Source organism: Theropithecus gelada, chromosome 7b (genome assembly GCF_003255815.1).
Source record: "Theropithecus gelada isolate Dixy chromosome 7b, Tgel_1.0, whole genome shotgun sequence".
In the NCBI taxonomy this organism is placed as follows: Eukaryota; Metazoa; Chordata; class Mammalia; order Primates; family Cercopithecidae; genus Theropithecus; species Theropithecus gelada.
This window is the reverse complement of record NC_037675.1, coordinates 21,433,218-21,446,525: the sequence shown is the minus strand read 5'-3', so window position 1 is coordinate 21,446,525 and position 13,308 is coordinate 21,433,218. Positions and strand designations below refer to the sequence as shown.

Genomic DNA, 13,308 nt, shown 5'->3' with positions numbered 1-13,308 from the left:
TTTAAGTTCTGGGGTACATGTGCACAACGTGCAGGTTTGATACATAGGTATACATGTGCCATGTTGGTTTGCTGCACCCATCAACTCATCATTTACATTAGGTATTTCTCCTAATTCTATCCCTCCCCCAATCCCCCCACTCCCCAAGAGGCCCCCATGTGTGATGTTCCCTGCCCTGTATCCAAGTGATTTCATTTTTCAATTCCCACCTGTCAGTGAGAACATGCAGTGTTTGGTTTTCTGTCCTTGTGATAGTTTGCTGAGAATGATGGTTTCAAGCTTTATCCATGTCCTGGCAAAGGAAATGAACTCATCCTTTTTTATGGCTGCATAGTACTCCATGGCGTATATGTGACACATTTTCTTAATCCAGTCTATCATTGATGGACATTTGGGTTGGTTCCAAGTCTATGCTATTGTGAATAGGGCCACAATAAACATATGGGTGCATGTTTCTTTATAGTAGCATGATTTATAATCCTTTGGGTATATACCCAGTAATGGGATTGCTGGGTCAAATGGTATTTCTAGTTCTAGATCCTTGAGGGATCACCACACTGTCTTCCACAATGGTTGAATTAATTTACACTCCCACCAACAGTGTAAAAGTATTCCTATTCCTCCACATCGGATACAACATTTTTTAGCAAAGTGACGAACACTATAGATGGGTTATAACACATCTTATTGTGGCAGGCCAGGTTTCACTGACACAGGCCTCCATCACAACTGTTTCCATACTGACTGAGTGGTAAAGTTAAATATTTGAAGCTAAAAAAGCCAATGCCCTTAAACAAAGGCTGGAATGTAACAAAAACCCATCAAGAGTTTTGCCTAGGCCTTTCCTGGGCCTTAAAGCATGACAAAATAATGAAGGAATTCTTAACGGGACATACTCAGCATTAAACAAGTTTCATTGGGGGTCTGAAGAAACTCCCCAGTCCTCCACAAACAAGTTTATTGGAGGTCTGAAGAAACTCCCCAAACCTCTGTGATTTAGCAGGAGACAAGATAAGGGTAATCATCTCAGCACCTAAACCCATTTAGATAAAGTAAACTTACTGAGGCTCTAGCAGAAGAGCTTCAGGATGCAGACCTTAGTTATAGATTAAAAGAAGTTAATCACTATGTCTTTAGGTGAATGCCCACTTACATGTAGACATATAGCTTAGAAGGTATATAAGCTCTGAAAAACTTTGTAATTTTGAGTTGGTCTGGCGATAATTTCCAGGCCTTCTCCCTGTACCTAGTTACAGAAATAAAAACTCTCTTCCTTCCCAGTTTATCTGCATCTCATTATTGGGCCATGAGAAATAGCAGCCCGACCCTTAGTTTGGTCCAGAAACATTATTTAAATCTAATTTGGTTTATTGGTACCAGGGTGGGTTTTGAAAAGAAAAGAAATGTAGATATGGTCTTATCTTGTGTTATTGTAGAGTGTGGAAATTCCTAAATTCCAATGCAGTGGTTCTTAACCCTCTCTGTTTATTACAATCTTCTGAGGGAACTTTTCAAAATGCTTGTACTTTGGCTCCAACCCCAATTCTGAGTCAGTAGGTTGAGAACTATTGTTCAAATAAAGGTAGGTGTCAATAGGAAGTCCTACATGTGGTTGTGATTACTGTGACTCTTTCAGAGAATTTCTTGTAGATAAATGCTTCTTAAACTTTAATGTGCAAATAAATCCACTAAGGATGTCCTTAAAACACAGATTCTGATTCAATAGGCCTAGGATAGAGTCCTTAGGTCCTGCCTTCTAAAAAGCTCTCCAGTGATGCCCAGCTGATGATCAAAGACCACACTTTCAGTAGCAAGGATTGTGGGACATATTTTAAAATATACAGGAGTGGAAGCATGGTTAGTAAGAAGAAAATGAAATAATGTAACTGACATCAGACAAAGGGATTGACAAGGGGAAGGAAGGAGATGATTTCTTAGACATTCACTTTCATCTGGTAAAACTTTTCCATTGATTTGATTATCAGGTAATGGCTCGTCCTACCAGTCAAGGTTGACCTCATGTTCTTATATGGAAGTTCTTTTCATTTCATGTATAAAACATATAAAATTTAGATTGTTACAGAGTTTGTATGGTTTTTTTAGATATTGTCCTGACCATGAAAAATGATAGAAATTAATAAGGAAATATGAAGAAATATATTTGTTTTATTTAAATTGATATTATTGACATATATGCTAGGTACTGTGTTAGGTTCTGGACTTACAGAAATTAATAAAGCATAGTTCCTGCTCTCAAGGAACTTAAAATCTAATAAGGATGGGAGGCATGTGAAGACACATTTGTAAATAGCTAAGTGTAATACAAGAAAGAATGAAAGACATGTTAAATAGAAGTGCAGGTAATGTGCTGTAGAAGAGGCAATTAATTCTGCCTGGGGAAAGGCTTCATTGATAACATGGCATTGAGGATTTTGAAATGGGTCCTTTGAAAAGTTCACATCTACTTGCCAGTTTCTCAGCTCTTCACTGCTAGGGGGCTCACAGTCTGAACTTACTTGGGAATACCTCACTAACATCACAGACCAATTTTAGGAGCCTCCTAGAACTTTCTTCAAGGCATCCTTCATTTCTTTATTCCGGAGGCTGTAGATCATGGGATTGAACAAAGGGGTCAAAACTGAGTAGAACAAAGTTGTGAACTTCTGCATGCTTTCTGCTTGTCCTGACCCTGGGCTCACATATGTCATCATGACTGAGCCATAAAATAAAAACACAACAGCCAGGTGTGAGGAGCAGGTGGAGAAGGCCTTCTTCCGGCCAGCAGCAGAGGGTACCTGCATCACAGACTTCAGCACCAGGGTATAGGAGCCAATAATGTAGAAAAAGGTGGCAAAGATGAGGAGGGAACTCATGGTGCCACATATGAGAACAGTCCCTGGGATTGGGACACAGGCTGATGCCAGGGCCAGCAGGGGACTGAGGTCACATAGAAAGTCATCAATCACGTTTGGGCCACAAAATGGCAGCTGGGTAATGCGTATAACTGGAACTAGAAACCAGAGGAAACCGTAGACCCAGCAAAAGATGATCAGGCTGCTACAAAACTTCATAGTCATGACAGTCGGATAGTGTAGGGGGCGACAGATTGCCAGGAACCGGTCATAGGCCATGATGGAGAGAAATAAGCATTCAGTCGTGCCCAGTGAGAAGAAGAAGTACAACTGGAGGAGGCATCGAGCAAAGGAAATGGTTTTGTTTTTGGAAAGGAAGTTGGCTAGCATGTTGGGCACATCAGAGTTGACATAGCATATCTCCAGGAAGGAGAAGTTGGCCAGCAGAATGTACATGGGGGTGTGGAGCCGGTGGTCCCTGCTCACTGCACACATGATAGCCAGGTTTCCAAGGAGAGTCAGTATGTAAGTCACAAAGAATGTGAAAAAGAGGAAGATACGTATTTCCCAGCGGCAAGAGAAGCCCAGGAGGATGAAGTCACTCACAGTGTCGGAGATATTTCTGGCCTCTGAGGTCATTTTCTGCCATCCTGTGAGGATTAGCACAAATTACATATCCAGAGGGAATTATTCTTCCCAATTCCTCCCCAGGAGAGCAAGCACACTTTCCTGGTCATAGGGAAGCGGGTATAGACTAGGCCAGTGGTTTCTACTTCTGTTTTGATCAGACACCACAACAATACAGTTATTGAGTATAGCCTTCTATATAAGACTATTCACTTACAAATTATCTATAAACTACCGTCCATCAACATAATAAAAATTGGTAAAGTTTTGAAAAAGTTTTATTGGAATAAAAATAAAAATAAAAATTCAAAATTTCCTTTCTGCATTCTCACTCGGCTGCCTGGTGCAGCCAGCTTTGGAGAACATGATATGCAATACATATAGGTGGCTGGCTAAAGCTAAACTGAGATGTCAGTGTTGATTTATTGTTTTGGTCTCACTTCTGCCTCAGAAAGGGGAAACTAACATTTATAACATGCCCATCCTATGCACATACTCTGTTAGGATTTTAAACATGCATTACCCTTCTTACTCTTCCAATAATTATAGAAGTAATAATTGAGCCACAGGAGGGTTGAGTAATCAGCCCAGATGCACAGTAAGTGGCAACACTGGGCATAATTTGTTCTTTTTGCTATATTGTGCTCAGAATAAGTCTATACAGCAGCATTGAAAAATATTTGAGGAAGGCAACCATGTCCTCTTTGAGTCTTTTCTATTTAGACTGAGCACTCTTGGTTTCTTCAATTGAAAATGGTGTGATTTCAAGATGCTCATCATCCTGGTAGCCTTCCTTTGATTGATCATGTTTTTCTGAAAATATGATGTACTAAAACTGAACATAATACCCCTTATACTGTGTGATTGACACAGAACAGAGGTGCTATAACCTTTTTTGCTTTAGAAACTCATGCAGACTTAAGTGAACATTAGTTTTTGTGGTCAATTACTTTACGCTTTTGACTTTTATTGAGGTTTTGCATTTTACTAAAGCACTGAGAGTTGCCCACAAGACAAATAGATTGATTTAAAATCAGATTGGCCCTATCTGATACTCGTGTTGTTGAGTTTTTGAAGAGAGGGAGGTTAATGATTGATTTGTACCAATGGTTTCAGTCTATTGAGATCTTTTTTGCTTTGCATTGACTTTCAAAGCATTAGCTTTCCTTTCTATTTTATTTTATTTGAGAAACATTTCTTGTATGTTTCATATAAGTCTGATTAAAATATGTAGGACATGAAAAAATGCCTTTTCATGTTAACATTTCTTGTTAGCAACACTTGTATACAGATAGCTAAGCTAAAAATAGATAAATGGTACAAAGGTGTTGAAAATGACATTGCAGCCTTTCGGCCGGAACCACCATCTTCCAGTACTTCACCAAAATGATGAACACAAAGAGAAAGAGGAGTGGCACCAGATATATGTTCTCTAGGCCTTTTAGAAAACATGGGGTTGTTCCTTTGGCCACGCATATGCGAATCTATAAGAAAGGTGATATTGTAGACATCAAGGGAAGGGGTGCTATTCAAAAAGGAATGCCCCACAAGTGTCACCATGGCGAAACTGGAAGAGTCTACAGTGTGATCCAGTATGCTGTTGGCATTGTTGTAAACAAACGAAGGGCAAGATTCTTGCCAAGAGAATTAACATGCGTTTTGAACACATTCAGCACTCTAAGAGCCAGGATAGCTTCCTGAAATGCGAAAATGATCAGAAAAAGAAAGAAGCCAAAGAAAAAGGTACCTGGGTTCAAGTTGCCACCATGTGCCACCCAGAGAAGCACACTTTGTGGGAACCAGTAGAAAGGAGCCTGAGCTGCTGGAACCTATTCCCTATGAATTCATAGCATCATAGGTGTTAAAAAAAAAAAAAAAAAAAAAAAAAAAAAAAACCTCTGGACTGTAAGAAAAAAAATGACATTGTATGTCTGGAAAACATTCTGTCATACATTATTAAATAGAAGCAACTTTTGTACTTTATGGCATTAAAATACTTTGGCTCAATTTAAGTTTTTAAAAATCTTCTTCCATTCTCCAGGTTTCTTTAAGAAAATCAATAATGGTTTTGAAATCACATCTGTAAATTCTCTCAGCACCCTTCGATTTAATTTGCCTGTGTTTGGGGCAACTTACACTATTTAAAGCAATTGAGATTTGCTGGATTTTCATGTCAATTGTCTTTTACACTTTTGTTCTTTTTTCTCTGGTATGGAGATAATCCTTTGGAACTGCTCGGATTCTAGTTTATGATGGGTCCAGTGCCTCTCCTGAGGGCAGGAGATGGCCCAGTCTTTTTTGTTCTCCTTTGTATATCTCATAAACCTTGCAAGCAGGAAGACCCTCTCACCACAATGCAATCAGCTGAAGTTTGAAAGACCTTTTTGTTTAGGTCTTGGTCCAGGGACAAGATCACCAAATTTCGTAGAGAAAGCTATTCTTTCTTTCTTTCTTTTTTTTTTCATTAGATGGAGTCTCGCTCTGTCACCCAGGCTGGAGTGCAGTGGCGCGATCTCGGCTCACTGCAAGCTCCGCCTCCCAGGTTCACGCCATTCTTCTGCCTCAGCCTCCCAAGTAGCTGGGACTACAGGCGCCCGCCACCATGCCCGGCTAATTTTTTTTTTTTTTTTTTTTTTTTTTTTTTAAGTAGAGACTGGGTTTCACCGTGCTAGCCAGGATGGTCTCGATCTCCTGACCTCGTGATCCGCCCGCCTCAGCCTCCCAAAGTGCTGGGATTACAGGCGTGAGCCGCGCCCGGCCCATTCTTTCTTTATAACCACTTTATTTCACCATTCCCTCTCTGTCTGTCTCTATCTCTGTCTCTCTCCAGCTTTTTTTCCCCTTAGGGCTACTTCTAAGATGACATGATGACTTGAGATTTCTGATATTGGGTAATTTAAGAACTGGCTACAGTATCATTCATCTGATACAATTTCAGCACTTGTATAATTAAAGAGCAATATTTCTTAACATATTTTCAGCAAAATTGCTTTAAATAACAGCATTAACTTTTTGATTACTATTTCATCATGAATGTTAGCTCGTTTTATATAAAATGTCACCTTGTTACCATTTATTGAGCAGACATGTGATAGATACAATCTTTTCAGGCTTTTTAAAATTTTATTGTACTTTATAGCTGATTACTGGCCTAAACCACTTCAAAAATCCAACAAAAATTTACTAAATGAGTACTATATTTGTATATGCTTTTCAATGCAATGTATATTTTGGAACATGTATTTATATACCTGCATGCTAAAATGCTTTTAAAATTGGAAATATTATTCTTTTCAATAAAATTAAGGGGCATTTAAAAACGTGAATATAAAAAATTTCAGTGTATATTTTGAGAGTTAAGTCAGTAACTTTCACATTTCTAGATGAAGGTTGTTAATTTAGATATGAGATATATAACTTCTCTTTTGCAAAGATGAATAATTATGACACCACTGTTGGTGGAGGTGCAATAAAACGATGCTCAGAAAAACTACTGGAGGGAATATAAACTTGTCAAAAATTTTCTTTTGGGACACTTAAAAATACTCAGAGCTTTTAAACATTTATACCCATTAAATAGAAATTGGAGATGTGGAAAAAATTAATAATAAAGAAGTTAATTATAGAAGTGCAGAAACATTTCCCGAGGAGCTTGTTAAAATGTAGATTCTGACTCAAAAGAAATGAATGGGGTTTGGGATTCTACATTTCTAATAAGCCATAAGGTAACGCTGACTTTGCGTAGCTAAGGTTTATATAGTTTCTTATGTAATCTTTGTACAGAGTTCTTTGCATAGTGAGTTTATATAGTCTTTATATACATTGTTGTAGAAAAAGTAGATAACACAAAGGAACAGAAAAATTCCTGTAAAGAAATAAAACTTAAAATTAACAGGGGCAAGTATTACAAGGTCAGATGACAGGTTCTGTAATTTTCTTCTTTATGCATACAGGTCTATGTTTCTCAAAATTCCTATAAGCAACATATATTACTTTTATAAGCTGAGAAAAACAATCACTATAAAATATTGTTTTTGAAGATACCCACTTTTCTGGATCTTCTACCTTCCCTAGGCACTTTTTGTGACCTTTGCTATTCCTAGAATGTTCCCAGGTGCTAGTAAGCGCCCTGTTGTGCCATTTGACTTACCATGTAGGTTGTCGGATATCATCTTTCCTTCGTTTGCTACTTGGATTTAAAGCCAATGAAGTCAGCCTCTGTGTCAGCCAGGGTTGAGGAGAAAGAAAATTCCCAACAGGGCATCCTAAAAGCTGTATTTTGCTTTTAGATGAATGATACCATTTCATAAACTTAGGCAGGGATTAGAAGTTGTTTAAAAAATGAATGCAGTGTTATGAAGAATAACTGTCAGCTTCTGAAAAAAACCTATACTGTTATTCTTCTCTCATTGGAAGAAGTCATATCCTCAGTCTTAGTTTTCTTTCTTAAAAGAAACAATAAAAAATGGCATTAGTTTATATTTTGGGTTTTACTTTAGTAAGTTTTATTTAAAGGAGAATGCTGCAGTTTCGAATAAAGATAAAAAATTATGACAATAGTAGAAAGGATTAAATGATGGCAATATAATTATCTTTCAATTTTTCTTTTGCTTTTTCAGTTGATAGCATCTGAAAGTAATGTTTGTGTGCTTTTTTTTTAAAGCTAAAAATGGTAAGGTAGAAAGGTACTTTCTTAAACTTACATTTCCATACTCAAAATTCATGTTTCTGTGTCCATATTAATGAAATATGAGCACCTGCCTTTGTTAAAAGAGTGAATTCAGGCACTGATTTGGAATAGGGAACAATGCAGATAAGCCTTTTCCCTGCTCTTCACTTCCCCTGGAGCTCAGAGTTCTGTCCCTTGTGCTTGCACTTTGAGTGCATTTGGGGATTTTTGTTTTTTAAGTTAGAGAAAACATGACGTATTGCTTCTCAGCCTTTTGGCTAAGATCATATGTGGAGAAAACAAAACTTCCTCCCCACTCCACCCCTTTGCACCCCCAGGAGTAATAAGAATGAAAGCTGGAATTCTCTACTTGCCCCTGGTGAAACTATTTTGATGCTAAAGACAGCTCCCCTAAAGGGGAATCTTTTTGCTGAGATTCCTCAGCTAGCTTAACATTACCCCAAAGACCCATCCTTTGATGAGTTTATTTCAAACATCAGATACTCTTTTTCTGTTTGACACTTCGCCCATTTGGTATGTAATTCGGAGACCCCTTCTCTGTTTAAAGGGAAATCTATTTTGTTTACTCGTTTTTGAATTCATGACATGGACCCATCTGGCTATCAGGGACTCCGACTCCTAGTGTTAGCGGCAGTGCACTACATCAAGGGAGCACCCTGTGGGACAAAATAATTCAGATGGCAAACCTTGAGTCCAAGAACCTTCCACCTGTGGGCAGATTCTTTCAGCAGAGGCACCGGTGCAGTGCTGGGCTCAGTGGGGGAAAGTCTGTGTGGGCTCTACCACAACAGTCAGGCAGCCCTGGTGCTAGTGATGGTTCTTAAAGAATGGGGCTTCTCCCCATCACCCACCACTGCAGACAGAGTTGAGGCTTCTCCCACAGGAGCTCAGTGCGAGTGCACCTGTAGACAGCCTTTCTGGAACTCTTCAGGGTGACTGCATCTCCACTGGAGGAGTGCCCTTCAGGTTCAGGCTTGCATGAAGGGTAGAGTCACAATCCTTCTCTACATGGAACATCAACATTCCTGCAGATGAAAAGAGGTGCCTGCCTGATCTGAGTGGCTGGAACACTAGGTCAAGAGTGTGGCTGGGAGGCAGATTGCTTTCTGCTGGCATGGTAGGGGAACCAAGGTGGATCCCTCCTTTCTCCCTGAAGGGGTATCAACATGTTTCACTGAGAGCTCCCCCAGCTGCCTCTGTCAAGGTGGGGATCTCTACTCACCATTGGGTATTGCATTTACCAACCTGCTTTAGCTATAGCCAGTTTTCAGCCATAGACACCTCCTATACTGGCCTGAAGCCTGAAATGTTCAACCCAGTAAATAAAATACTGGAAAAGAATATAAATAAGTGAATAAATGCATACCACTGGGGAATGAGATAAGCTTCAAGAGACCTCTGCCATTCCAACCCCACAGGAGACAGTAAACTTGCTCACACACTGAGTGTACTGTTACTACAACCACCATCTGAGAAAGCCATTATACAAAGACTCTCTATAACCAAGGAACTCATACAGAGTCTTCACCCCTGAAAACACCTAGAGTCAACTTAGGTTACAATAAATTATAATCATTAAAGTCACCCTCAAGGAGAAACAATGAAAAAATAAACACAGTTGAATAAAAAATAAATTAAAAGATAATTAGAAGAAACAATCTACCCAAATAAGAAGGAACCAGAAGAGTAAGTCTGGCAATATGACAAAGCATAGTTCTATAACACCCCCAGTGATCACACTGGCTCTCCAGCAATGTATCCAAACCAGATAAAAATCTTTGAAATGTCAGATAAAGAATTCAAAAGGCACATAGAATATTATGCAGCCATAAAAAGGAATGAGATGATGTCCTTTGCAGCAACATGGATGTAGCTGGAAGCCATTATCCTCAGTGAATTAATGCAGGTACAAAAAAAACTGAACACATATTCCCACATATAAGTGGGAGCTAAATATTTAGAACACATGAGCATGAAGAAAGGACACAGATAAGGAAACAAAGATGAGACATTGGAGTCTAGTTCAGTGCGGGGTGTGTTAGGAGTGTGAGAATTGAAAAACTACCTCTCAGATATTATGTTGATTACCTGGGTGACAAAATTATCTGTACACAAAACTCCTGTGACACACAATTTACCCATGTAATGAAGCTGCATATGTACCCTTTGAACATAAAAGTTGGAAAGAAAAAGAATTCAAAAGGTTGATTATTAAGTTACTCAAGGAGGTGAAAGAGAAAGATGAAAATCAACATAAAGAAATGTAAAAAACAAGATACGAATGAAAAATTTTCTAAAATGATAGATATTTGAAAGCAAAACCAATCAGAACTTTGGGAAGTACAAAACACATTTAGGGAATTTCAAAATGCCGTGGAAAGTTTTAACAATAGGCTAGACCAAGTAGAAGAAAGAATTTCAGGGATTGAAGATAAAGCTTTCAAATTAACCCAACCACACACACAAAAAGAAAAGAATAGAGGTCCGTTCCAAGGTGGCTGAATAGGAACAGCTCCAGTCTGCAGCTCCCAGCGTGATCTATGCACAAGACAGGTGATTTTTGCATTTCCAACTGAGGTATCTGGTTCAACTCACTGGGACTGGTTGGACAGTGGGTACACCCACCTTTGGAGGGTGAGCCGAAGCAGGATGGGACATTGCCTCACCCAGGAAGTGCAAGGGGTTGGGGGATTTCCCTTTCCTAGCCAAGGGAAGCCTGTGACAGACTGTAACTGGAAAAACGGGGCATTGCAGCCCAAATACTGCGGTTTTCCTAAAGTCTTAGCAACTGGTAGACAAGAAGATTCTCTCCTGTGCCTGGCTTGGAGGGTCCCACACCCACGGAGCTTTGCACACTGCTAGCACAGCAGTCTGAGATCAAACTGCAAGGTGGCAGCCTGGCTGGGGGAGGGGCATCTGCCATTGCTGAGGCTTGAGTAGGTAAACAAAGTGGCCAGGAAGTGTGAACTGGGTAGAGCCCACTACAGCTCAGCAAGGCCTACTGTCTCTATAGACTCCACCTCTGTGGGCAGGGCATAGCTGAACAAAAAACAGCAGACAACTTCTGCAGACTTAAATGTCCCTGTCTGACAGCTCTGAAGAGAGCAGCTCCCAGTATGGTGTTTGAGCTCTGAGAATGGACAGACTGCCTCCTCAAGTGGGTCCCTGACCCCTGTGTAGCCTAACCGGGAGACACCTCCCAGTAGGGGCTGACAGATACCTCATATAGGCAGGTGCCCCTCTGGGATGAAGCTTCCAGAGGAAGGATCAGGCAGCAATATATGCTGTTCTGCAATATTTGCTGTTCTGCAGCCTCTGCTGGTGATACCCAGGCAAAAAGGGTCTGGAGTGGACCTCCAGCAAACTCCAACAGACCTGCAGCTGAAGGACCTCACTGTTAGAAGGAAAACTAACAAACAGAAAGGAATAGCATTAACATCAACCAAAAGAACATCTACACCAAAACCTCATCTGCAGGTCACCAACATCAAAGACCAAAAGTAGAGAAAACCACAAAGATGGGGAGAAACCAGAGCAGGAAAGCTGAAAATTCTAAAAACCAGGGTGCCTCTTCTCCTTCAAAGGATCACAGCTCCTCACCAGGAACAGATCAAAGCTGGACAGAGAATGACTTTGACGAGTTGACAGAAGTAGGCTTCAGAAGGTCAGTAATAACAAACTTCTCTGAGCTAAAGGACCATGTTCGAACCCATCGCAAGGAAGCTAAAAACCTTGAAAAAAGGTTAGACAAATGGCTAACTAGAATAAACAGTGTAGAGAAGAACTTAAATGACCTGTTGGAGCTGAAAACCATGGCATGAGAACTTGGTGACGCATGCACAAGCTTCAATAGCTGATTCGATCAAGTGGAAGAAAAGGTATCAGTAATTGAAGATCAAATTAATGAAATAAAGTGAAAAGACAAGGTTAGAGAAAAAAGAGTAAAAGGAAACAAAGCCTCCAAGAAATATGGGACTCTGTAAAAAGACCAAATCTACGTTCTATTGGTGTACCTGAAAGTGATGGAGAGAATGGAACCAAGTTGGAAAACACTCTTCAGGATATTATCCAGGAGAAATTCCCTGACCTAGGCCAACATTGAAACTCAGGAAATACAGAGAACACCACAAAGATACTCCTCAAGAAAAGCAACCCCAAGGCACATAATTGTCAGATTCACCAAGGTTGAAATGAAGGAAAAAATGTTAAGAGCAGCCAGAGAGAAAGGTCAGGTTGCCCACAAAGGGAAGCCCATCAGACTAACAGTGGATCTCTTGGCAGAAACCCTACAAGCCAGAAGAGAATGGGGGCCAATATTCAACATTCTTAAAGAAAAGACTTTTCAACCCAGAATTTCATATCCAGCCAAACAAAGCTTCATAAGTGAAGGAGAAATAAAATCTTTTACAAACGAGCAAATGCTGAGAGATTTTGTCACCACTAGGCCTGCCTTAAAAGAGCTCCTGAAGGAAGTACTGAACATGGAAAGGAACAACTGGCACCAGCCACCACAAAAACATTCCAAATTGTAAAGACCACTGATGCTATGAAGAAACTGCATCAATTAATGGGCAAAATAAGTAACTAACATCATGATGACAGGATCAAATTCACATATAACAATATTAACCTTAAATGTAAATGGGCTAAATGTCCCAATTAAAAGACAGACTTGCAAACTGGATAAAGAGTCAGGACCCATTGATGTGCTGTATTCAGGAGGCCCATCTCACATGCAGAGACACACATAGGCTCAAAATAAAGGGCTGGAGGAAGATCTACCAAGCAAATGGAAAGGAAAAAAAAAAAAAAGAAGCAGGGGTTGCAATTCTATTCTCTGATAAAACAGAATTTAAACCAACAAAGATCAAAGGAGACAAAGAAGGCCATTACATAATGGTAAAGGGATCAGTTCAACAAGAAGAGCTAACTATCCTAAATTTATATGCACTCAATACAGGAGCACCCAGATTCATAAAGCAAGTCCTTAGAGATATACAAAGAGACTTAGACTCCCACACAATAATAATGGGAGACTTTAACACCCCACTATCAATATTAAACAGATCAATGAGACAGAAAGTTAACAAGGATATCCAGGACTTGAACTCATCTCTGCACCAAGCCGACCTAATAGAC

The 13,308-nt window shown here is 39.7% G+C and overlaps 1 protein-coding gene across 1 annotated transcript; it reads right to left on the bottom strand.

Annotated features, from left to right (window-relative positions):
* Positions 1 to 2,549: 2,549 nt before the first annotated feature.
* Positions 2,550 to 3,491, bottom strand: LOC112628357 (olfactory receptor 11H6-like). The gene has a single exon (XM_025391120.1). It carries the CDS (start codon positions 3,489 to 3,491, stop codon positions 2,550 to 2,552), a length of 942 nt encoding a protein of 313 aa, XP_025246905.1.
* Positions 3,492 to 13,308: the final 9,817 nt, after the last annotated feature.